Here is a 27,108-nt window from a genome sequence, read left to right as displayed (position 1 = left end):
TAGCCTTAGTGGAGAAGAAAGAGTCCATCTGCATTTTCAGAAACATGGTTCCAGTTAGCTGAGATGCACTAGTTTTTTATCTTAAATTTTTAAATTAAATTTATTTGGGTGACATTGGTTAATAAGATTATATAGTTTTCAAATGTAGATTTCTGTGATACATGATTAGTATATTGCATTGTGTGCCCACCACCCAAAGTCAAACCATCTTCCATCACCATATATTTGGCCCCCTTTACTCTCCCCCTCCCACTGGTAAACACCATACTATTGTGTGTTTCAGTTTTATATCTCACATATGAGTGAAGTCATGTGGTTCTTAGTTTTTTCTGACTAACTTATTTCACTTAGTGTATTTTCAAAGTCCATTCGTGTTGTTGCAAATGGCAGTATTTCCATAATATTTCATAGTATATAGGTACACATTTTTATCCAGTCCTCCATTGAAGGACACTTTGGTTGTTTCCAAGAGGCACTTGGTTTCAAGCCTACTTCAGAACTAGGTCAGCAGGAACATTGCAGTAATGGAAAGGCTAGACGTTTTCCTTCTTTGAAGGCTGCTGCTCTTATTGGTACCAAAAATGAGTCCTGGTACAATTATCCTTTTCTTCTCCTCTCCTAGGAAGACCACTGAATAAGTGTTAAGTGAAAATGAACTTTCCTTTTTCCCCTTTTAACTTAAGGTACAGAAATGTCTTTGGATAAAAATCAAGAAAATATCCTTATTGCTGTCCTTTCAGGTGGCATGCTGGTTATTAGATCCAGATTCTAAGGAGCCAACTCTTCACAGTATAGTTACCAGTTTTCTTCCTCAAGAGCTTCCACTCCTGGAAGGGATAGAGACTGGCCAAGGAATTCAAAGCCTGGGACTGAACGTCAACACTGAGCATTCTGGGCGATACAGAGCATCTGTAGAGTCCATTCTTGTCTTCAACTCTATGAATCAACTCAACTCTTTTTTGAAGAAGGAAAACCTTTATGGTAAAGCAAAGTTTTTGGCATTTTTATGTTGTTAAGACTGGAGATAGTTATATTTTTGGCGACTTTTATTACAGGAGGGCAAATTACAGAAAATATATGGTTGGATTGTCTAGTACAGGAGTCAACATTTATGTTAAAGGCCAGATAGTAAATGTTTTTGCTTTTGCAGCCCAAACAATGTCAGTCACAAATATTCCACTCTTCCAATGTATCACAAAAAAGCCATAGAAATATGAAAATGAGTGTTTCAATAAAACTTTATTTATAGAAACAGGCATCTGTCCCTAGTTTGACCGTAATTTGCCAACCCCAGGCTCTACTCTAATGAAGAGAATTAGTAATGTTATATTCATTATATATTTGAACTTTATCAAATGATTTTTATTCACATTTAGAACATATCTTTCATGGATCAGTTTTCAGTCTGCTGGTCCACACCAAATACCTTGACTTAACAGAGTGTAATATATGCTTATGGCAGAAATGATGAAGTAGAACAAAGTTGGCTTCATTGATTAATATTAAATACTAATAACAGCAGACTGATGAATTCACACAGACCAGGGCTTGAATCTGGGCTGTGTCACTTACTAGTGAGGGACCTTGGGCAAGCTCCTGAAACTCTCTAAGTCTGGTTCTTATAAAATTGTTATGAGTATTAAATGGAAAAGAACTCAGTGCAGTGCCGGTCACAGAGTTGGCATTCATTTTTGTGTTGGTTGATTATTATTACTATTTTTACTGCTAACACAAGCCCTCTGCACTGAAAGTGATGTTCTCTCCAGTATCATGGGGTAGGATAATACAAAGACCAGACTGACTTACATAAGTGATGTTAATTAGCAGCTCTGAAACAGGCACTGAAGTGTTCCAAACTCAGCTTCTCTTAGCCAATGTAGGCAGGCCAGGGAGTGGGAGTGTGTCACACACACCACAGGACTGCTTCTGCATTCATGGACAATAAGCTGAAAGAACACAGCCCTCTTTCCCTCTGTCTGCCTAGTCTGCCCCTCTGTGAGGTGTTCTGCTGAGTCTGTGTAGTTCCCAGACACTAATATTTGATGGTGGTGATATGGATCAGTCTATAACATTTATAGACATTTCTTGACAATTATCAGAATTAGAAGCTTTCAGTATCTTTGGGAGGACACTGCTCACTACTTAAAGGAAATTTTACACCTACAAAAAAAAAACAACAAAAAAAAAAACAAATAAAAAACGGACACTATGGTTTTTCTTTCCAGAAAAGTACAAGAAACCCTCCAGATTTGTTATTTTTTAACTTGTACAATTTCAATGTGCCTTGAAACCTTTTTTTTCCCCCTGCAGATTTTCAAAAGTTGGTGACTAGGTGTTAAATGCATTATTGTACAATGTTAAGTCTTTTTTATTCAAATATTCCAAAGAATTGAAGTACAATGAGATAAGGGAAATTTTGGGCAGAATGTGGACAGCTGTCAAATTTTGTTTGGACATAATTATTTCAGATGTGCTTGTTGATTTTAATGGACCTCCAGAATCTTCATCTTTTTATTTTTCTCATCTCTTGCCTATTGGGTGGGTGTGTTGTGGCAGCTGAATTTTTCCCAGTAGAGAGCTGATTTTTGTTAGGGTATGAATAAATTTGTCTTTGCTCAGTGTGTCCCAGGACAAAGTATCCCATTCTCTTCGCATGTATCAACTAGGTCCTTTCTACAGTGATCTAAACATATGTAAGATGATTTTCTAGGTATAAAGTGAGTTGGTTTCTCTCTTTTAAAGGACTTCATCCACATAGATTTGTATGTCATAATCTTTCTTTTATGTACACTATCATTATAGGTCCATGCATATTTTTTAATTATTCATTCATTGTTATTTTAATAATATAACCAATAGCTGTTCACTCACTTTATTAATAATTCAAACATATGTGTCTACCTCTCTGCTCCTCCTTTCTTTCACATCCCAAATTTTATGTTTACCATTCCCTTATTTTTAATTTAAATTTTATTTTTTAACTAAAATTATTTAGCATATATATATGTAAGTGCAAACAATATATTATTTGGATTTGAACTTTATAGAGCATTTGTCAGACAGGGACTTGCTTTTCTTTCTCAGCATCATGTCAATAAGATTTATGCATATTATTGCAAGTATCTATAGTTAATTCATTTTCACTGCTGTGTAATATATTACTGTGTGAGTTTGTCAAAACTTATTTATCCATTTTCCTATTGATGAATGTTTGGATTGTTTCTAGTTTTGGTTTTGTTTTCTGTTTTGCTATAACAAGTAGTTCTGTATACAGATTCTAACACATGTACATGTCCTGTGGTGTATGTGGGCAAGAATTTCTTCTGTTTGTAGAATTGCTCTGTCATGGGAATGAGAATAGTAAACTTTAATAGATTATGCTAAGTTGTTTTTCAGACTTGTTGTAAAAGTTTACTCTCTAAACAGCAGTGTGAAAGAAATTTTGCTAATTAATATTGTCTTAACTTTGCCAATTCCTTGGTTGTAAAATGACTATAAATTTCCTTTCTTGAACTTTGCTTTTGGTAATAGTTAGTCTAGTTTCATGGAATGGGTCGATGAATATAATCTCTTTTTATTTTGGGGAAGTTTAAGTATTATAGAAATGATGTATTCCTTGTAATTTTGGTAGAATTTGCCTAAAAACTGTTTCTTTGTAGAAATATATATTTTTTTACCACCACTTTGATGTCTCTGATAACTGTAATATTATTCGGATATATCCTTTAGCTAATATTTTGGTAAGCTATATATTTTTTAAGCTATATTTTTAAAGAATTTATTTTTTTCACCTAAAATTTCAAATTTTTTGTTAGAAAGTATTGCTTATTTTTTCTTCTTTGACATTTCAGGTGTAGCTGCTAGGTCTTCTTTTTCTTTTATAATATTTATTGTTTGATATCACTAGAAGTTTATTCTATTTTTCAGTCTTTTCAAAGAACCAGTTTTGTCTTTGATTTTTTTCTATCGTTTCTGTTTTCTATTTCCTTGATTTATGTCAAATTTATATTACCTCTTTTCTTTTAGATTCCCTGACTTTACTTTGCAATTCTTTTTCTAAATTCATAAGTTCAACATTAAACTTATTACTTTCAAAACATTTTTTTTGTTTTCTAATTTAAGTATTTAAGGCTATAAATTTCCAGTAAAGCTTTACTTTCATTTTACTGCACAAGATTTGAAATGTAATGCTTTCATCTAAATATTTAAGAATTTGTTATGGTACTTTATGAATCATAGATTATTCAGAAGATTGGTTTTTAACTCCTAAATATTTTGAAACTTTTTATTTTGTATTTTTACTATTACCTTCAAACTTAGTTGTATTGTGGTTAGAGAACATGGTTGTGTAATACCCATTCTTTGAAATTTTTTGGGTTGCTTTGTGACTGGAACTGTGGTGTAAATGTACTATGTATATGTAAGAAGAATGTGTATTCTAACTGTGGATGCAGGATTTTGTACATGTCTATTAAGTCAAGGTTGTTGTTTAAATTTTCTTTTTTTTTTAAAGTATATTTTATTGATTATATTGTTACAGTAGTTCTAATTTTTTCCCCTTCGCTCCCTTCTGCCTAGTACTCCCTTTCCCTCCATCAATCCCACCCCCTTAGCCCATGTCCATGGGTCGCGCATATAAGTTCTTTGGCTTCACCCTTTTCTATATTATTATTAACTTCCCCCTGTCTATTTTGTACCAATTGATTATGCTTCTTAATCCCTGCACCATTTCCCCATTTCTCCCTCTTCCCCCTCCCAGCTGATAACCCTCCAAATGATCCCCATACCTATGATGCTGTTCCTATTATGGTTTGCTTAGTTGGATTTTGTGTGTATTTTTTAGATTCAGTTGTTGATAGTTGTGAGTTTGTTGTCATTTTAATGTTCATAGTTTTGATCTTCTTTTTCTTAAGTAAGTCCCTTTGACATTTCATGTAATAATGGCTTGGTGATGCTGAACTCCTTTAGCTTCACCTTGTCTGGGAAGCACTTTTTCTGCCCTTACATTCCAAGTGATAGCTTTGCTGGATAGAGTAATCTTGGTTGTAGGTTGCTTATCATCTCATTGAATGCTGCTTGCCAGTCCTTCATGCCTGCAAAGTGTCTTCTGAGAAATCAGCTGATAGTCCTATAGGCACCCCCCTATAGGCAACTTTCCACCTCTCTTGCTGCCCCTAGGACTCTCTCTTTATCTTTTACTTTGGCATCTCAGTCATGATGCATCCTGGTGTGGTCCCCTCTGGGTCCAGCTTGCCTGGGACCCTACGTGCTTCCCAGACCTGTGTGCTCATCTCCTTCACAAAATTTGGGAAGTTTTCCTCATTTTTTTCAATTCTTGCTTCCTCATTCTGTACTGGTTGACATTTCTTTTCTTTCTTATGTTCCATATCATTGACTTGAACCCCAGTTTCCTTCCCTTCACCATTGATTTTGTGTGGATTTTCTTTCGTTTCACTGAGCATAGCCTTCACTTCTTCTCTCATGCGTTTGCCGTACTTAAGCATGTCTGTCAAGCCTGTGAGCATCTTTATCACTAGTGTTTTGAACTCTTCATCTGTTAGGTTGACTCTCTCCTCGTATGTTAGGTTAGCTATCGCCTCAGCACTTAGTTCCCCCACCGGAACCTTGATCCGTTCCCCTTTTTGGGCCATACTTCTATGTCTCCTCATCTTGACAGGCTCCTGTGTTTGTTTGCCTCTGTGTCTTAGTCAGAGCTATCACACCTGTTATGTTGTAAGGGGCTGAGCCTTAGGTATTTGTCAGTACAGGGGGACCCATTTCACCACATTGTGGTGCTGTGGGGGGGGGAGGAGGTCTGAGAGGGAACCATGCTGCTTGCTCAGCCTTTGCCCCTTTTCCAGGCACTTCTCCCACTTTTGTATGGGACTGATGCCTCTCTATTCATTGCTCTGGCTGTTGTTCCCAGAGTGGGTAAGTCTGCGCTCCCCAGGTGTCTCTCCCTACTTTTTAAAATGTGTGATTGCACTTTTGCCGGCCTGCCGCTGCTTCTGCTGCTACCATCACCACATTGCATCCTCTCTGCCCCGGCTCTGCCCCTGCCACCTGTTTGGATGTGTACCTCTTCCCCATATCTCTGTCTTTTGGACTTCCATGCAGCTCGACTTTCTGGAACCTCTAGTTGTCTCCAGCTTTGAGGCAGCTGCATTCCTTCTTAGTTGTGGAAGGAGACACACTATGTTTGTCTAGGCCTCTATCTTGGCCAGAAGTCCAGAGGTCTAAACTTCCTATCTTTACGTTTTGGCCAGCTCTACCACTAATTTTTTTTATGTTAGTTTATTTTCTGGAATGAATACGGCAACATCAATTTTATTTTGATTAATATTTTCCTCATAACTTTTTCTTATTCCTTTTAAACCTACAAGTTCTTATGCTTTAAATGTGCCTTAGAATATAGCTTATTCATTTATTTTTCAAACTTATCAATTTTTAAAATTTACAAATGTATTGTGATTATTGATATATTTGTACTCTGCTTTCCTGCTATTTTACTCTGTATTTATCTTTTATATTCTTTAAACATTTCATTCATAACTGTGCCCTGTGCACTATTCTAATGATTTCATAGCTGCAGTCCTTGGACTCTAAATCTGTCTTTTGTTGTTTCTGCTGAATTCCATTCATATTTCTTTGCTATGCTGTATTTTTTATCGTCGTCGGCAGCCGTCCATCTCGAGAGACGATGGTGTAGCTTCTTAAGGGTCTATCTGCACCGCCGAAAATGGCTGTGCAGTCCGACTCGGGAGTGACACGGTATCTGTCTCCTCCCGTGTTGAATCGACATCTTGCGATGACGCTGGAGTGTCCTCTCCAGTGAAGCTGAAGCTACAGAGCCTGGGCAGGGTGATATGGAGGGTCTGCTGTTGCCCATGCAGCAGACCCCCCCCCCTCTCTTCACAGCTGAAGGGTCCAAGGGAAAGACGGAGTCAATACAGCTTGGCTTCAGGTGCGCCGCAGGAGTTGCCGGTGTTGACTACAACGTCAAACCGCCTTAGGGACTCCGGCTCCGGATTTTCTGTCGGGGTTTACTCCCTTAGCCTTTCCCCTGAAGAGGTATGCCGCAAGGCAGCGGAGGTTTTTTGGAGTCAGAGTTTTCCTTCTCTGATGTGCCCTGACTGGAAGATCGAACCAGCGACACTTAGCTCGCAGGCCGACGCTCAATCCACTGAGCCAAACCAGCCAGGATATGTATTTTTTATACTTTTGATGAATTCATACAACATTTGATCAGTGGACCCCTGCTGACCTAACTCGGGGAAGCTAAATGACACTGTGTCTAATAACAACATTAGCCTTCCTTGAGAGTTTTGGTCCAGGACAGAAATTTGAGAATCAGCTTCTCCTGTTGCTATTCTAAAGATACATATATCCCTTCAACCTCTTGGCTGTAAGACTTCATTCCTATGACAACGTTGCTCCTTTCTACATTCTAAGGATCCAGTCTAGTCCCTGTCTCTCTGATATTGTACTGCTCTGACTGTTCTTATTCTGATCCTGGTTTCTTATTTTTCTAGTCCCACATACCATGGATTTCTGCTTTGGGCCAGGCCTCCTTCAGGCCTTAAAAGCCATACTGCCTAGTAGCTCCTCCTGTTAGATGCCCACAGCTGTCACTTGTTTCAGTGGTGGTTATGGGTATCACTCTTTTCTTTTGATTGAGAACAGCAATGATTCAGAGAATGTGTTTATAGAGCTCAGGGGAGACGCTGTAGCAGGTCAGGGTTTCTCAGATTCCTAGTGACCCCTAGTACTGGGAAGTGAAGCCTTTGGTATGGATTTTTTTTTTTTATTAATAATTTAGGACAGTATTTCTCACAGTGTTTTCTATGGATACCATTCAGGATGTTAGTAAGTAATATTAAAAAACAGATTTTTATGGTCAAGTAATTTTAGACATTTGGTTAACACAAAATTAATAATTGTCTTTGCTTCAGGTCTTCTCAGAGCCTCTAATATATTAACCTTTGAGTGCCAATGCCGCTGTGAGCGACACTGACAGATTTTCCAAGAAGTGCCAGTGTCATTCCCAGTGACTCTTTTTTCAATGGCTATAAATGTAAATAACAATGGAATAATTCGTATTTTATGTTTTGTTCTCTTTCTTTGCACCTCAGGTTATATATTGATATAATTTTTCTCATGTTGATCCAAATTTCGAATTATGCATGGCACTCAAAGGGTTAACAGACATCATGAATATCCAAAAGCAGTATATAAATGCTAAAACTTGCAGTATACAGTGGCAATTCCACCCTTTGTACAGAGTATCTTTGAAGCTAAAATTCCTATGACCATACTGGGAAATTGATTTATAATGACAGATTTGTTGAGAAATATCAGCAGATAGAATATCAGTCTGATTCTTATGTCAGGAATTTTCTTTACTCTTTGGTTAGTGTGTTGGAAAATGTAAACCTCCATATTTGGTTCTTTGTGTGAGCAGCATACCATGGGACCAGGAATCTTGGGAACAGTTTCAGGGAATTAACACTTTGTAGTCAGTTTAGTAAGTAAGATTGGCTATTTTGCTCTTGCTAAGAGTAGCAGAAACATTTTGGGAGAAGAACAACCTCTAGTAATCCAGGCTATTTACAAGATTGCCAATTCTTCTCTTCTCTGGATAGCCAAGGAAAGTAGTCCAGTGCTTAAGCAAACAGCGGAAAGTACTTTTATGCCTTTCATTGTTGTTTTGAGAACAGTGCTCAGAATAGCATAGTACCATCTGTGGATTTTGCTACAAGAATCCTGTGTGGTTAGAAAATGATGCTGATCTAGTCACTTGGCTAGTAAATTAATGTTTTAGTTTTCTTTTTCTCTTCCAGATGTTTTATGTAAAGTGGAAATGCCCTGTCAGTACTGCTTGGCCTTGCTAGAACTAAATGGAATCGGCTTTAGTACTGCAGAATGTGAAAGTCAGAAATACATAATGCAAGCCAAGCTGGATGCAATCGAGACTCAAGCCTATCAGCTAGCTGGCCACAGCTTTTCCTTCACCAGTTCAGATGACATCGCTGAGGTTGTATCATGGGAACAGAGAATTTAGAGTAGTAATATTTAGAGTTCGAAATGGTTTGTGTGTGTGTATTTCCTAAATATGTTTACCTAAACAACAAAGGTCAGTAAAATCAATTCTGTTAACCAGAATATTTTGGAGGTAGAGTATTCTAGCATATATAATTTATGTTGTATCTTATATTTATGAAATAGGAAGGTAGTAAAGAAGGCTCCTAGAACATATGCTCCCCGAGAAGGAAGTTTTCCTGGAATGGAGGAGGCACTTAGTAAATATTTGTTGAACAAAAGATAGTTGCATAACAGTGTAGCTGTTTCTCCCTTCCTCACCTCTAAATCCTGTTTCAGAATACAAAATTAGATATTTTTCTCAAGTGTTAATGATAAATAGATTTTTGTGATTGTCTGCTTTTTAAATCTAATTAGTATTTTTATCACTTTACATAAAATTTGACATAATTTATTCTCATTTTTATTTTCAAAGATTGGTGTTTTACTCTCTCCTCTCCCCACACTCCACAAAGTGTGGTTGGGTTGTTTTGAAGGGATTACACATGTAGGTTTGGGTGCTTACACTTGATAACATTGAAGTTACAGTGTCTTTTAGATATGATTCAATAATATAGCATATTGGTGAAGATCATAGGGTTTAGAGACAGAATTCTTCGGCTTGAATCCTACCTTCTTCATTTATTAACTAACTCCATGATCTTGGGCCAATACATTGTCAAGTAGCCTTGCTCTGAGAAATCACCCAGAGAACAGTCAGGGATTTTATACCAGGTATGTTGATGGAAGATGGGGAAGGAGGTTGGAAGGAAGAGGAAACTCCCAGACCGACTTGAGGGCCTGTGAGAGCAAGGGGAGGGGGAAGGGGGAAGGGGGAAGGAAGGGGGAGTGGAGATTCCTGGTCACCCACAATGGCCCATAGGAATTGCCTGCCTGAACCACTGTAGCTGCCATCTTTACACCTTGCCAAACATACATTTCAGTTAGGGTGAGTTTACCCATCAACACATTTGGCAGGTTATTTACATCTCCCTGCTTTTCTCCCACCAGGCCAGTCAATATGTTGTGCTAGATCCATCAACATTTTTTCTGGGAATGAGCAAAGTCCATTTTCATTTCCTATGAGAGGGGCTAGGTCCAGGTTATTTTGCATATGGTTCATTTATTTACATCAAAAGTCCAGGCAGGCAGTCCAGCTGCCAACATGTTGTGACATATATCAACTCTTTATATCTCAATTTCTTCATCAGTAAAAAGGGTTATGATAGAAATACCTCATAGTATTATTCTGAGGAATAAATGATAAATGTAAAACACTTAAAATAGTGACCATCTCATAGTAAGTACTCAACAAATGCTATATATACTCATAAAAATGTCCATTTTTAAGCCAAAGAATTATGTTTTAAAAAGTGAAGAACTTTGTTTCTCCTAATCATCTGGTATACTTGTATTGAATTCAGTGGTGCTTTTTGGGTATTTTTAATGTTTTCTTTTGAATTCTTTAGCCCAGAACTCCCTAAGCCAGTACAGGACCTATCTGAAAGCACATGAAATTACATAAGGGACTTTAAAAAAATATAGAATCTCTGAATTTCTGCATGAGTAGGCTTGGAGCAAAGGGAAGAATCTGTGCCCTTGTGACTCAGATGGGTACTATGGTATTAGGGCCATAGGCCTAGACCTAACTCTAGAGTAAGAGGCCTTTGGTGTTATTAGCTTGGTTTTAAGTCTTCAAGTTAAAATAAAAGTTATGTTTAAGGTAATGTAACAGTTGGACACATTGACTACTTAGTTCTTGCTGGTTTTAAGTTCTATCTTTGAACCTAGAAGGAATTTTTTTTTTTTTTTTAGGATTAAACACCCAGTATATTGAAGGAAGAGGGGGAAGGGGGTTGGAGGTAAGAGGAAACTCCTGGACCAACTCAAGGGCCTGTAGGAACAAGGGAAGCAGAGGAAAGGTGACTCCTGGTCCACCTTGTGGGGACCCGTTGGAGCAAGGGGAAGAGGAAGTGGGAAATTGGGAAGGGGAGTGGAGACACACATACAGGCCCACAGGAATTGCCTCAGGAAGGATATTATACTCATCTAGAGCTGCATTAATACAGGAGCCACTAGCCACTTGTGGCTTTTTAAATTTAAATTAATTAAAACTAAATAAAGTATAGCAATTTAGCTCCTTATTTGTGCTAACCACATTTCAAACATTCAAAAGCCACATTGGCTACTGTCTTGAACAGCTCAAATATAGAACATTTCCATTACTGCAAAAAGTTCTTTTGGACGGCACTGGTCTAGAGCAGGCATCAGCAAACTGCAGCTTGAGAGCCAGGTCTGGTCTGCCATCTGTTTCTGTAAATGAAATTTTACTGTAACACAGCCACACCTGTTTATTTACTTATTGTCTTTGGCTGCTTTCATTCTATAATCACATAGTTTAGAAGTTGTGACAATAAACCCTGCAAAGCTGAAAGTATCTATTATGTGGCCCTTTATGGAAAAATTTCACTGACCCCTGGTCTAGAAGGAAGCATGGGTTAGTGAAAAGAAAAAAGGCCTTTAGAGTTATATGACTCTTGGTTCTAATTCTTAATTCTACTACTTTCTGGCCATGTAGCATTGAGCAGGTTTTCCTAACTGTCTTTTTCAGATTTGTCACAGAATTGTTATGAAGATTACATGTGATGACACATGTTAAAGCATCTAGCATAATGGCTGGCATTATAGTAGGTGCTCAATAAATATTAGTCCCTCTTGCCCCCATCTTGTTCAACCGCCTTATTTCACAGATGTAGTAATTGAGGTCTGGAGAAGTAATTTACATACAGGATCTTCCCTCTGCCCCAGATCCTGGATGCCTGCCCCATGTAGACCTTGTTTCTTCCATGAGTGCTTTTGGCCACTCTCTAGCTTTCATTATTGCCACATTGGGTTGGCCACCTTCTCCTGACTTTTTGTGCCCAGGGACTGTCAGGGTTCAGTCTTATGACAGTAGAATTAGATGGCTTTTTGGGCCCCTTCCTACTTAGTGTTCTCTGATTTTTGTGATCACAATAGCTATGAAGTCTTCCCCTGTTGACTCTACGGAGTTTAAATGATTGAGCAGGCACCCAGTTTCCCACATCAAGTGATACTTAGGAGAGTTCACAATCACCAGAGCAACTTAAAGTCTCAATGCCAATAGCTTATTTGTCGGTTGTTCAGCACAGAGTATAAGCATTCCTGTGTCCTTGACTGTTTGAAGGCCTGATATTAGTACTAATCTGTCAGTGCTTACAGTAGCGTAGATTCAGCCTACTGACATATAAGTTTTTTTTGCCATTATTTATTAAATGCAATAATTCAAAAATTTCCAAAAAATCCTTCTTCCAACCCAAGTTGAACTGTATAGGTTGTTTTTCCAAATAACTTTAAAAATGTTTTTTGAATGACAATACTTGAGATTTGATTATTAACTAAAGAAGCTTTAATTTCTTACAGGTTTTGTTTTTAGAATTAAAGTTGCCACCAAATGGAGAGATAAAAAACCAAGGCGGCAAGAAAACTTTGGGTTCTACCAGAAGAGGGAATGACAATGGACGCACACTAAAGCTGGGAAAACGGTTCAGTAGTAGTAAGGTGCTCTTTGGGGCAGTCACAGGGCAGAGTTTGAACTGCTTTTAGCATTTTAGTGTCTTCAAAGAATGTTGATGATATCAAGATCCAACATAGCCCACTATTTGAACTTATCCACATGAAGATCAGTTGGTCTGTGGTTTGGCTACCCACAATAAATGTGGAAATATTTTACCCTGGAAAATTTGGACCATAATTTGAGTTAGCAGTTGTGTTCTTCCTTTCTTTAAAACAGTGTAAAGCTTTGTAAACTCAGACCTGTAGACATTGCTTAATTATTGACATCCACTACTTCTAGACTTCCAGCATAATATAATTTGTATAGTTATATGAATGTAAACAAAGGTATGGAAGAATTCTTTTTAAAAGAAAAAGAAAGATTCAAGTCAATACAAATGAAATATTTTTTTCAATTCCAAGGCAAAATAGTAAATTTTACACGAGTTTCTTTTAAGAATCTTCCCTGATGGTTTCAAAGTAAAACTGCTAGTCACAATTCATGGAAACTGTAATCAGGGAAGAGGAGAGAGAAAGGTCTCATTTTACATTTTTATCGAATGGCTTTTCAATAGAAAAATAAGGGTAGAAAGTGCAGCCACAACAGTGATGCAGGTTGCCAGCCGGAAGAATTTTGCCCCTAATATCATACACTATGACTTGCCTGACCTGGGAAGTTTCCACAGCTCCATTCTATAGCAAAACTTATTTGATCTCAGTGGCCTTTTTACCTCACAAGTTTATTGTTGAAACTCTGTAGCATGGAAAATTCAGAGTGTTAAAAATAAGTGTCTTCTAATTTTTTTGATACAGAAACCATGAAAGTATTAGGGCAAAAAGGAAAAGAAGTGAAATTTCCAATGATGTGAGGAATGGAGGAGGAAAAGAGGGGGAGTGTGGGGTGGCAGTTACTTTGCTAAGTTGACAGCTTATTAATTTGTTAAAGGTAGATCTAAATTGATGTTGCTTAGCATTAACATGTTTGCTTTTAATAACCCATAGTTATAATTTTAGCATTATGGTGATTTCTATAGAGCCCAACAGTAATTTTGAGTTGTAAATATAGCAGTTAGCAAATTTAATTTTGAGACTATATTATTTACCTAAAAGATTCTAGTTTGCTATGGAATTTGGATAAGAATCAGATCTTACCTTATCGTGTTTCTTTGGCAGGATGTTTTAAATAAATTAAAGGCACTACATCCTTTACCAGGCTTGATATTAGAGTGGAGAAGAATCACTAATGCTATTACCAAAGTGATCTTTCCCCTGCAGCGGGAAAGGCGCCTGAATCCTGTTCTTGGAATGGAAAGAATCCATCCTATGTCACAGTCACACACCGCTACAGGTAATGAGGAATTTAAAATATGGATAATATCCAATTTTGAAGAAAACATTTTTCGTATATATTTTTTAATGCTCACCAAGGAATTCAAGTGTTGATCATTGGGTTCAATGAAGTTTTGTAAACATTTATGAAACACATGCTATATCCAAAGTATAGATGGGTACTAACTAGATACAGAAATTAAATTTAGTAAAATACAGTTTCTGCTTTCAAGTATTGTGTAGAGTAACTAGGATATCTGAGTCTGTGCTTTGGGTTAGAATATATCTAGGAATTAAATATTGGAGTCAGTGATCCTACCTAATTTTAATACTAGCCCTCTCCTGAATATCTTAAGATTCTCTCCAAGTTGAATTTAAGTACCCATGTGGGGCTTTTGTATAATAAGTGAGCATCTTATTTTATTCTATTAGAAAAGAGAGCTCTAGAGCCCTTTGGGTGTCTCCTGACCCTCTTGGCATAGATGTGAGTATAATATGTTGAGGAAGAAAGTAATCTAGGCGGACTAAATATTTGCCAAATGCAGTGTGCAGTGGAAGTAAGAGCAGTGTGAAGCACTTCATAGGGAAGACAGTTTAAATAGATGATACCAGATTTTTGTAAGGTTTGAATCCTGGTGCTGTGAATCTTTAGACAAAGTACTTAACCTCTCAGTGCCTAAGTTTCCTCATGATAAATGGGTTGATAATAGACCTACCTCACTGAATCATCCTGAAGATTTATTTATTTATTTAGTAAAACAAGTATTTTGTCAGTATAGGAAAAAACAGAATCTAGCATAAGTCAAGCAAATCTATTCGGGTCCTTCTCAGGAACCAGCGTTATTATATTATTTTCATTTAGAAAAATCTGGCCTAATTCAGTAACCCTCTGCCTTCTGGTGTGACTTCACTAGAGGCAGCAGCTGTGATGGGTTAGTGGTAGCCTTAGCCACCACGGTGACACAGAAGTTCATCCTGAGGACTTAGCAGGTTAATACATGTCGGTGTTTAGAACAGTGCATGGCACTTAGTGCATGGCTTATGCTGTTATTAAGGATGAAGGCACCATGAAGAGCTGCTTTTTTCTCTGCTTGCTTATTCCTTGCTCTCCACACCTTCTCTTTTCCTCCTCTATTTAGCTAACCTCTTAGCCCTTCCTAGCCATTTCTTGCCCTGTTTGTATTTCAGTTTCAAAGTGTGACACACATTTATTTGTTGCTAATAAAGCAGAAAGTAATCAGTTCCTTTATTTTCTGATTGGTTTTTATCATACTATACTACATTTGTAGAATATTTTAGAAATAGACATTTTCCCCAAGTATAGCAAAGCCATTTCACTATTAGAAATCATCTCCATGATGCTACATTCATGCTTTGTTATTTATTTTTATTTTTAAAATTATATTTTATTGATTATGCTATTACACTTGTCCTGTTATTATCCGCTCTGCTCAGCACCACCCACTCCCTCTAGCAATTCCAACCCCCCATCCACTGTTCATGTCCATGGGTCATGGGTATAAGTTCTTCGGCTTCTCCCTTTCCTATGCTGTACTTTACATCCCATGGCTATTCTGGGACTACCTGTTTGTACTTCTTAATCCATTCACCTCCTCACCAATTTCCTCAGACCCCCTTCCCATGTGTCAACTATCAAAACACTCTTCATATCCATGATTCTGCCTATGTCCTTCCTGTTTGCTTAGTTTGTGTTTTAGATGCAGTTGTTGGTAGATCTGTATTTGTTGCCATTTTATTGTTCCTAGTTTTGATTGTCTTCTTTTTCTTAAATAAGTCCCTTTAACATTTCATGTAATAATGGTTTGGTGATGATGAACTCCTTTAGCTTTTCCTTGTCTGGGAAGCTCCTTATCTGCCCTTAAATTCTAAATATTTTTGCTGCATAGAGCAAGCTTGGCTGTAGGTCCCTGCTTTTCATGACTTTGAATATTTCTTGCCAGTCCCTTCTAGCCTGCAAGGTTTCTTTTGAGAAATCAGCTGATAGTCTTATGGGAACTCCCCTGTAGGTAACCAACTTCTATTCTCTTGCTGCTTTTAAGATTTTTCTCTTTGTCTTTATCCTTTGGCATTTTAATTATGATGTATCTTGGAGTGGGTCTCTTTGCATCCATGTTGATTTGGGACTCTGTGCTTCCTGGACTTTGCATGCCTATTTTTTTCGCCAAGTTAGGAAAGTTTTCCTTCATTATTTAAAAAAACAGATTTCCAATTTCTTGCTTTTTCTCTTCTTCTATGGGTACCCCTATGATTCAGATGTTGGGTTGCTTGAAATTGTCCAAGAAGCTGCTTACACTGTCCTTGTTTTTTTGGATTATTTTTTTCTTCTTCTTGTTCTGATTGGTTATTTTTTCTTCTTCTTTATGTTCCAAATCATTGATTTGATTCTTGACCTCATCCACTTTACTGTTGTTTCCCTATAAATTGTTCTTTATTTCAATTAGTATATCCTTTGTTTCTGACTGGATCTTTTCAATTCTGTTGAGGTCCTTAGTAAGTTTTTTGAGCATCCTTATAACCAGTGTTTTGAACTCTTTCTTTGATAGATTGCTCATCTCCATTTCATTTAGCTCTTTTCCTGGAGTTTTGATCTGTTCTTTCATTTGGGCCATGTTTCTTTGTCTCTATATTTTGGCAGCCTCCCTGTGTTTGTTTCTATGTATTTGGTAGAGCTGCTTTGACTCTGTATCTTGGTAGTGTGGCCTAATGTAGTAGGTATACTGTAGGGTCCAGTGGTACAGCCTTCCTATTACTCAAGCTAGGGACTTGAGGTGAGCCCTTTGTGTGGCCGAGTACACTCTCCTCTTGTAGTTGAGCCTTGGTTGCTATTTGCAGGACAATGGGAAGGATTTACCCAGGCCAATCAGCTGCAAGGAATGGCTGTGACCACTGACCACCAACCTCCACCCTCCATGGAGGATCAGCTGTGCAGGGGCAGGGTGGTGGTACTCTGACATAGTCTGTAGCTATCCATTGGGTGTGCTGGCCCTGGGGTTTCCCGGGTAGTGCAGGCCAAGGTCAATCCCCACCTTTGTTTTCCCCAGGGCACTCTGCCCTGAGCTATAAAACAATCTGAGATGGCTGCTACTTGTGCTGGGCTTGGAGATTCCCAAGTGAAGCCAGGCTGTGAATCTAGGCTGGCTGCTGTTAGTGCCAGGCCTGGGGCTCACTGAGGTCAGCTGTTGCTTATTTGATAGGATTTAGAAGGTTGTGCAGCATGAGCCTACACCAGTCATTCATATGGAAAAACAGCTTGGGTGGTCCCATAAATTGGGAGGGTGGGGCAGAGTCTCTGGAGATCTCTAAGGTGACTCAAATGGTCCTAGTCAGGTTGATGGAGTCTCAGATATGGCACCAGCTTGCCAGCTCTGTGGCACTGTGGGCAGAGGGTTTTAAAGGGACAATGGTTTCTGTTCACCTTGATATCAGACACTTCAGTTTCTCTCAGTATGCCACTGAAGCCTTTCAAGTTGCTATCCCAGTGCTGGAGCTCATAGGGAGTGAGTCCAAGTAGGTGAGTCCATGTGTAGATTCTTAAGATGAACTGCTTGAGACTCTAGCAGTTTCTTCTACTGACTTAATCCCCACTGTTTTTTACAGCCATGAGTTGTGGGGACTTATCATCCTGGCTCTGGAACCCTGGGCTGGGGATCGTGGCATGGGGCTGGGACTCCTCACTCCCAAGATATCTTGAGATAGCCCAAATTTTTATCCACCACTTGTGGGTGTGGGACCAGCCTGTTCTGTGGCTGTGCCCCTTCTACCAGTATGGATGGATGTGGTTTCTTTAATTCTGATGTTTTCAGACTTCTATTCATCTTGATTTCTGATGGTTCTGAGTGATGGTTGTTCTATATTTAGCTTTCTGTTTCCTAGAAAATTCATTAACCACCTCATTCTAGTCTTTAGCTATGTGTGTGATAGCACTGATTCTCTTAATGAGTGTAATGATGATAAAGAAGAAAATTGGCCAGGTTATGCCTAGAAGGTGACGTTCCACCTCTCACTGCTGCTGTCTCCCATGATAACTAACTACTCTGCCCAGTTGTCCCTCTTTAGCACTTAGGCACTCTTCTGCTCCAGGTCCTCTTCTCTTTATTTTGAGCATTCCTGGCTTTTAAATGCTCCAATATTTATTTTGCCTAGGATCCATTTGATTAGTCTTTCCTTATTAATACAGCTACTAACATTTTATAGTGCTAACATCTGATCTCAGTTTATCAAATTACTTCTTATCATGGGCTTGTTTTCCAGAGAGCTAGGTTAATGTAAAACATTGTAATATAGCTGACTCATACATTCACATGCATTGGGATTGGTTTTGTACTTACTTTTTCATTGTTAGATACACGAACATAATGAAAAATATTTTATTTAAATATAAATTTATTGTATTTTAGTAATAACAACATATGCATTTTAAAGATAATTCAGAAATGCATTTACTATTAAGATAAATGTCAGATTTTACCCCCTAATTTTATGTCTTTATTCTGCTTGATTTTAGGACGAATAACCTTTACAGAACCAAATATTCAGAGTGTGCCAAGAGATTTTGAGATCCAAATGCCAACGCTAGTAGGAGAAAGCCCACCTTCCCAAGCCCTAGGCAAAAGCCTACTTCCCACGGGCAGGTAGACATTATTTCTTTGTACTTGTGTTAAAATACTTTTGTGAGCACGGATGGCTCAAAAAGAGCCTATTGGACAAAATAATGAAAATAGTTTAAATTTCTGTATTAGGTACACATTTCAATTCTAGGCACTGTCTATTTTCAAACCCTGAGTCTATCTGTAAAGAAGCTAGTTGGTGGTGAAAGACTGAAAACCCAGGCCACTAATTGAATCAACTGTCATATGCTTATTTAAGTCAAATACTAAAGGGAAGAATTTAGCAATGTCAGGAACATCTCCCCTCCTGCCTTCTTTACAAACAAAGGAAACAAAAAGTGCAGATAATTTATATTAGGTTTGGTCAAAGAGATTTGTTGAGCTAAATGCCCATGAATTTTCTCTGAAGCAGTTTGTGGAGAAAGCTTTTACAGAAATATTTTCCTTCCTATTTAATTGAATGTTTGCTAAAAAAAAAAAAAGTGTAGAATCTTTGTTAAGCTTTAAAGTGAGTTTCAAGTAATAAGGTTTTTAAGTTTCTTAGATGGAAATACTAACTGTACCAAAAAATCAGGCCTTTTTCACATATTTGAGACTACTTCATGTCCAGCTGATGATGTTGTTTGCATGACAGAGGCAGAAATAAGAAGGGTTGTGGTCTGAACCCTGGGCACCAGGCACAGATGGAGGAAAGAACCCCAGACAGAGGAATGCCATTTTCGGTCAGCATGCGGCATGCCTTTGTGCCTTTCCAAGGTAGGGTGCTGATGGTTTTTGAGCTTCTCATTGCTGTGGGAATATTTTTCAAAGTGTTGCAGAGCAGGGTCCCCAAGGAGATGGGTGGGGCTTTGACCACAGAATGGTGATGGAAAGCTTATGGCGCCTTCGTAAAATTCTACAAGTGGCTACAATTAGTCACCCTGCCCGCTGCGTACAGGCTGTAGTCAGGGATTTAAAAATAAGGCAGTAGCCATTTGCAGAGAGAGAATCATGTGGTTTTGAGAGGGAAGAAAGAATTCCATGCAGTTTGCAAGGAGGCTGGGAATGCCACATGGTTCTGCATTAAGAACTGGAGAACACTGTGACACAGGCAAAACCCCTCCAGTCAAGCTCGAATTATTGGGAGCTGCTGACTTTTCTATTCTAAAACTAGCCTTGCTTGGCAGGGGGAGGCAGAAGTATGTGTTTGTGGGTGTTTTAAAGAAAATAAGACTTAACAGCAGAAATTTGCCATTAATCTAACTCTGGATAATCTTTAAATAAACAATTCCTTTTCTTTTCACCAAACTCTGGAATTAAAAGTTATGCTTTTGTAGTGAGAAGGGTCACTGGGTTGCAATGATGCACAGGTCTCCACCCCCTATAGTGTAGGAGGTGTGACAGCCCTGCCCAGGAAGCAAAGGTAAACACAAAACTGTCAGGATGGCACAGATCATGATAGATATCCCAGTGACACAGCTGACCAGACAGCAAATATTTAATCTAATGGCTCAGCAGATAGGAAATCTTTCTGAGGCACAGTTCAGAGCTTTGGTTATATGAATGCTTACAGACCTAACAGCAGATATTAAACAAGATGGGGAAGGAATGAAGGCTAGTCCTGCTGAAATGAATGAAAACACATACGAAACAAGTGGTGAGGGCAAGAAAACCAGGGATCAAATCAACAAATCGGAACATAGGGAAGGAACAAACAGTCAACCAGTGCAGAAAGAGGAAACAAAAAGTGAGGAAAATGAGAGGCTCAGAAACCTATAGGACAGTTATAAGCAGGCCAACATCCAAGTCATAGGGTTGCCAGAAGGTGAAGAAGAACTAGAAATAGAAAAATGATGTGAAAAAATAATGAAGCAGAACTTCCCTAACTTGGGGAAGGAAATAGACTTCCAGGTCCAGGAAGCACAGAGAGTTCCAAAACAACTGGACCCAGGGAGAACCACACCAAGACACATTATAATCAAAATGTTGAAAATTAAAGATAAAGAGAGAATCTTAAAAGCAGCAAGAGAGAATTATGTACATAGGGGTCCCAATTAGACTGTCAGCTGACTTCTCAAAGCAGACACTGCAGGCAAGAAGGGACTGGCAAGAAATACCCAAAGTAATTACTAGCAAAAACCTATAACCACGATTACTCTATCCAGTGAAGCTGTCATTCAGAATAGAAGGGCAGAGAAAGTGCTTCCAGGACAAAGTAAAACTGAAGGAGTTTCTCAGATCCAAACCACTGTTATTTGAAATGTTAAAGGGACTTGTTTAGAAGACGGAAGATCAAAACTATGAACATTAAAATGAAAACTGTATCACAACAACCAACAACAGAAGCTAGGGAATCGAAACAAAGGCAAACTAGGCAATGAGAGTGGGAAGAGAATTATAAGTATAGGGAGCATTTTGGGGGGACGTCAGCAGGGAGGGGGATGTGGGTAAGGGAAGGAATTAAGAAGAATAGTAGGAGGCAGTGGAGTAGAGAGGAAGATGTTGAGAAAAACTATATGCACAACCAATGGGCATGGACTAAGGGGGGCGACAACTGGAGGGAAGGGGGTCACTGGGTGGAGGGGACCAAAGGGAAAAGAAATTGGGACAACTATAACAGCATAATCAATAAAGCATATTTAAATTAAAAAAGTTATGCTTTTGGCAGTGGGCAATCAGGCCCCTCATAACTGAACAGCCTGTGGGTTCTATTTTAAAGTCACTGATAAAACCTGCATTATGAATAAGACTCAGAAGTATGCATTGGCCCTTCCAACTTTCCTGTCTTCTGTGTAGCCTGTTTTTCCCCTCTGTGTTGTCAGGTTTAAAACAGTCATCATTGTCTTCATGATCTGTTTTGTGGGAAAATTCTATGGTGTATGCTCATTGGCAACAGTGCTGAAATCACATTTTTCAAGGTGATTGTAAACCTTTTGGAAAATCCAGTGGATATTTTAGGTCCTCATCCTCTGACTTCTGTACAACATTTGTCATTGTTAATCAGTCCTCACTTTCCTCAATCTCTCTCCTCCCTTGATCAATAAGGGCACACTTTTTGTTTTGTTTTGTTTTTTGTCCTCAAAACATTTGGAAGTCATGATCTAACTCCCCAATAATGCCTACGGTTACTACATATATCCTCTTTAATGTTTTGCAAGTTGGTAGGTCTGGGTGAGTGTAATTAACTATCTGAATTTATTTGAATTATGTCAGAAACATATACTCTAAGGGTGAATTCAGGCCTATGATGGCATAACCTACTTGGTAAATTTCAGTTTTGCTTTTTAATTATGAACTACCAGCATTTTACTATTTTAACCATGTTTAAGTCTTCAGTTCTTTGGCACTAAGTCCATTTGCTTGGTTGTATATCCATTACCACACTCATCTCCAGCACTTTTTCATCTTCCCCAATTGAAACTCCATGCCCATTCAACACTGACTCTCCCTCCCCTACTCCCCAGCCCTTGGCAACCACCATTCTACTTTCTGTCTATGAATTTGACTCTGCCAGTACCTCATGTTAGTGGAATCATACTGTATCTGCTCTTGGGTGCCTGGATTATTTCACTCAGCATGGTGTCGTCAGGGTTCAACCATGTTGTAGAAGGTGTTGGAATTTCTTTTCTTTTTAAGGCTGAATAATATTCCATTGTATGTATGCACTTCATTTTATTTGTTCATCTATCAGTCTGTTCTTACCTAAATAATAACATTGTTTATTGCAACAATATTTTATATTGCTTCTTGTTAAAAAATTTAAATTAAATATATATGAATTCAGTCTAGAAATTCCTGCCACTTAAATGTAGTGTTTAGTTCATTTACATCTAAAGTAATTATTGATCTGTGGTCTGATTATTTGTTGTCTGCTATCTTGTTATTTGTATCTTATTTGTTCTGTTTTTTATTCTTTTTAAAAACTTTAAATGACTATTTTATTTTCTCTATGTTTTTTAACTATATGTCTTAGATATTTTACGGTTTATAATATGCATCACATCGCAATCTGTCTTGAAATAATTTTATAACACTTCATCTATAATGTAAAGAGTTTTTTCATTTCCCTTTTCTTATAATTTATTTAATATTTATGACTATTATGAACTCTGCTATATAGTTATTTTTAATTTAAGCAGTCTATTAGCTTACAAAGAAATTAAGAAATATAACCAAGGAGGTAAAAGACCTGTATTCAGAAAACTACATAACACTGAAGAAAGAAATTAAGGAAGATACAAATAAATGGAAGCATATACCATGTTCATGGATGGGAAAAATCAACATCATTAAAATGTCCATACTACCCAAAGCAATTTATAGATTCAATGCAATCCCTATTAAAATACCAATGACATATTTCACAGACCTAGAACAAATACTTCAAAAATTTATATGAAAGGCGGGAACGGTGGGTGGCTGTGGTGCCGGAACAGCAGGCAGCAATGACTCACAGACATTCACCCGGAGCGCTGCGTGGAGGCTAGCTCCCCGGCTGCCCTGGGCGAACAGGGGTGCGCGAGAAACAGCAGGCAGAAGCGACTCACAGACACTCACCTGGAACACTGCGCGGAGGGTAGCTCCCCAGCTGCCTTGGGCGAGCAGGGGCGCGCAAGTGCAAAAACACCTTACCGACATCAATAGGCGCCAATTGCTCACTTCTACTGTACACGAATGTCTGGGACCCAGCACTGGAAGGCGAGAGACCATCTCCTGGAGCACAGTGCGGCAGACCTGAGGATAACTCCCTGGCCACCTTGGGAAACTCTCGGAGTGCTACGCGACAGGCCTGAGGCGGGCTCTCAGGCCACCTTACCTGCTCACAGGCCTGCAAAGACACCTTGGCTAGCTCCGACAGACACCGAAGGAATGCACAGTGAGGGGGCCCACTGCTGCAAGGAACAGGAACCTCTGACCCACCTCATTAGACCAGCTGTGGATACAGAAAAACAAGACAACACACAAAGGCTGAACTGACATCTCCACAAAAGAATTCAAGATAAAGTGGATAGAGTGACTCTCAATCAACTAGTCAGAAGGAAGATCCTAACAAAAGAATCTGAAATATAACCAGACAGCATAAGCAAACAATATAAAAGGTACCCCAAGAACATCAGGCTCAGGAGATCAAAGAGACTGCACCACTGAAACCCCCAGATCTACCATAAAGAATCTCATACCACAAAGGTGGGAAGGCAAAGCAGACAAATCCAAATAACAAAAACAAACAAGAAGAATCCAACATGGTAAGATGCAGAAACAACCTCTCAATGAAAAGAAAAGAGGAATCCCCAGAAAGAGAGGTAGATGGAATAGACATAGCCCAAATGTCAGGCATGGAATTCAAAACAATGGTGGTGAAGAAGCTCAATATGCTCGAAAACCTCAAAAACAACTATGACAACCTCCAAGAAAGTTACCAACAGCTCCAAGAAAATTACAGAGAACTTGCAGAGAACTACACCAGCATAAAAAAAGACATAGAAACTATCAACAAGAACCAGGAAGAAACGAAGAATGCAATCTCTGAACTGAAAAACACAGTAGAATCAGTCAAAAGCAGACTAAATGAAGCAAAGGATCGTATTAGTGAGTTAGAGGATAATGTAGGAAATAATTCTCAAACGATACAGCAAAATGAAAAAAGATTGAAAAAATATGAACAAGATGTAAGGGAATTACAGGATAGCATGATAAGAAATAATATTAGGATCATTGGAATAAGAGAGGGAGAAGAAAAGGAGCATGGGATTGAAAAACTGATAGGAGAAATAGTGACAGAAAATTTTCCCAACCTGATGAGAGAAAAAGTTATGCAAGTCCAAGAAGCACTGAGAGTTCCAATAAAGAGGAACCCCCCAAAACCCACTCCAAGGCACATCATAGTTAAAATGGCAACATTCCAAGACAAAGAGAGAATCCTAAAAGCAGCAAGAGAAAAACAGCAAATAACTTACAAGGCAGTTCCAATAAGGCTGTCGACCGATTTCTCAACAGAAACACTACAAGCCAGAAGGGAATGGTCAAAAATATTTCAAGCAATGAAAAACAGAGGCCTACAACCAAGAATACTCTACCCAGCAAGGCTCTCATTCAAAATAGAAAGTGAAATAAGGAGTTTCTCAGACAAAGGAAGACGAAAAGAATACATCTCCACCAAACCAGCATTGCAAGAGATGCTAAAGGGAATATTCTAAAAAAAAGGAAGAGAAAAAACAACAACAACAAAAAAAGAGTAGAGGAACAGAAATACAAGGGGAAATGAATAAATACATGTCAATAATAACCTTAAATGTAAATGGATTAAATGCTCCAATTAAAAGACATAGGGTAACGGAATGGATAAGAAAACAGGACCCACATATTTGCTGTCTACAAGAAACACACCTCAAAACAAAAGATTTACATAAACTGAAAGTAAAGGGATATAAAAAAATATTCCAAGCAAATGGACCTGAAAAAAAAGCTGGGTAGCAGTCCTCATATCAGACAAAATGGATTTCAAAGCAAGGGCAATAAAAAGAGACAAAGAAGGACATTTCATAATACTTAAAGGAACAATCCATCAAGAAGATATAACACTGATAAACATATATGCACCCAACATAGGAGCACCCAAATATATAAAGCAAATACTAGAAGACCACAAGAAGGATATTAACAACAACACACTCATAGTAGGGGACTTCAACACTCCATTATCAACAATAGACAGATCATCCAAGCAAAGAATCACCAAAGATATACAGGCATTGAACAACACACTAAACCACGTGGACTTAACTGATATATATAGAACTTTTCATCCCAAAGAAGCAAAACATACATTCTTTTCAAAGACACATGGGACATTTTCAAAGATAGACCACATAATAGAACACGAAACAAGCTTCAACAAATTCAAGAAAATTGAAATCATATCAAGCATCTTTTCAGACCACAATGCCTTGAAACTAAAAATCAACCTCAGGGATAAAAATCAAAGACACACAAACTCATGGAGAATGAATAACATGCTATTAAATAATGAATGGGTTAACAATGACATTAAAGAGGAAATCAAGAAATTTCTAGAAACTAATGACAATGAACACACAACAGCCCCAAACCTATGGGACACAGCGAAAGCAGTCCTAAGAGGGAAATTCATAGCAATACAGGCATATCTGAAAAGGATAGCAGAATCTCAAATAAAAATTCTAATCCTAAAGCTACAAGAACTAGAACAACAACAACAAACAAAGCCTAGAGAAATAAGAAGAAAGGAAATCATCAAGATCAAAGCAGAATTAAACGACATAGAGACTAAACAAACAATCCAAAAAATCAACAAAACTAGGAGCTGATTCTTTGAAAAAATAAACAAAATCGACAAGCCTCTAGCAAGGCTCATCAAGAAAAAAAGAGAGAAGACCCAAATAAACAAAATCATAAATGAAAGAGGAGAAATCACGACTGATACCTCAGAAAGACAAACAATTATAAGAAATTACTACAAACAACTATATGGCAAGAAATTTGACAACCTAGTAGAAATGGACAGATTTCTAGAAACATATAACCTTCCAAAACTGAATCAAGAAGAAGTAGAAAGTCTCAACAGACCAATAACAAAGAAGGAAATTGAAACAGTAATCAAAAATCTCGCTGCACACAAAAGCCCTGGACTGGATGGCTTCACAGGTGAATTTTACAAAACATTTAGGGAAGAACTAACTCCTGCCCTCCTCAAACTATTCCAAAAAATCCAAGAAGAGGGAAAAATCCCAAACTCTTTCTATGAAGCCAGTATTACCCTCATCCCAAAACCAGGTCAAGACACAGCAAAGAAAGAAAACTACAGGCCAATATCACTGATAAACATAGATGCTAAAATCCTCAATAAAATTTTGGCAAACAGGATCCAGCAATACATCAAAAAGATCATACACCATGATCAAGTGGGATTCATCCCAGGGATGCAAGGATGGTTTAATATTCTCAAATCAATAAATATAATACATCACCTAAACAAAATGAAGGACAAAAATCACATGATCATATCTATAGATGCAGAAAAAGCATTTGATAAAATACAACACCCATTTATGATGAAAACACTGAGCAAAATGGGAATAGAGGGAGCATACCTTAACATAATTAAGGCTATATATGAGAAGCCTGAAGCCAACATCATACTCAATGGACAAAAACTGAAAGCATTCCCCCTGAAATCAGGAACTAGACAAGGCTGTCCACTCTCCCCTCTTCTATTCAACATAGTGTTGGAAGTCCTAGCCACAGCAATCAGACAAGACAAAGAAATAAAAGGCATCCAAATTGGGAAAGAAGAAGTAAAACTATCACTATTTGCAGATGACATGATGGTATACCTAGAAAACCCTATAAACTCCACTAAAAGACTACTCGATATAATAAGTGAATTTGACAAAATAGCAGGGTACAAAATAAATATACAGAAATCTAAGGCATTTCTGTACACCAACAATAAAATATCAGAGAGAGAGGCAAAAAAGAAAGT

General features: G+C 38.1%; 1 protein-coding gene across 1 annotated transcript in view; it reads left to right on the top strand.

The window, feature by feature from the left end:
• The window catches only part of POLQ (DNA polymerase theta), a 138,607-nt gene that overhangs the window by 70,244 nt on the left and 41,255 nt on the right, over positions 1-27,108 (top strand). Inside the window, exons 19-24 of the mRNA XM_090277130.1 lie at positions 741-981; positions 8,841-9,034; positions 12,520-12,657; positions 13,825-13,999; positions 18,506-18,632; positions 19,243-19,364. Coding sequence (XP_090133256.1) covers positions 741-981; positions 8,841-9,034; positions 12,520-12,657; positions 13,825-13,999; positions 18,506-18,632; positions 19,243-19,364 — 997 coding nt within the window. The remainder of the gene's footprint in view (positions 1-740; positions 982-8,840; positions 9,035-12,519; positions 12,658-13,824; positions 14,000-18,505; positions 18,633-19,242; positions 19,365-27,108) is intronic.

The sequence above is a fragment of the Furipterus horrens genome, unplaced genomic scaffold (assembly GCF_987537825.1).
Source record: "Furipterus horrens unplaced genomic scaffold, mFurHor1.1.pri manual_scaffold_1, whole genome shotgun sequence".
Classification (NCBI taxonomy): Eukaryota; Metazoa; Chordata; class Mammalia; order Chiroptera; family Furipteridae; genus Furipterus; species Furipterus horrens.
This window is presented reverse-complemented; position numbering and strand designations above follow the sequence as displayed.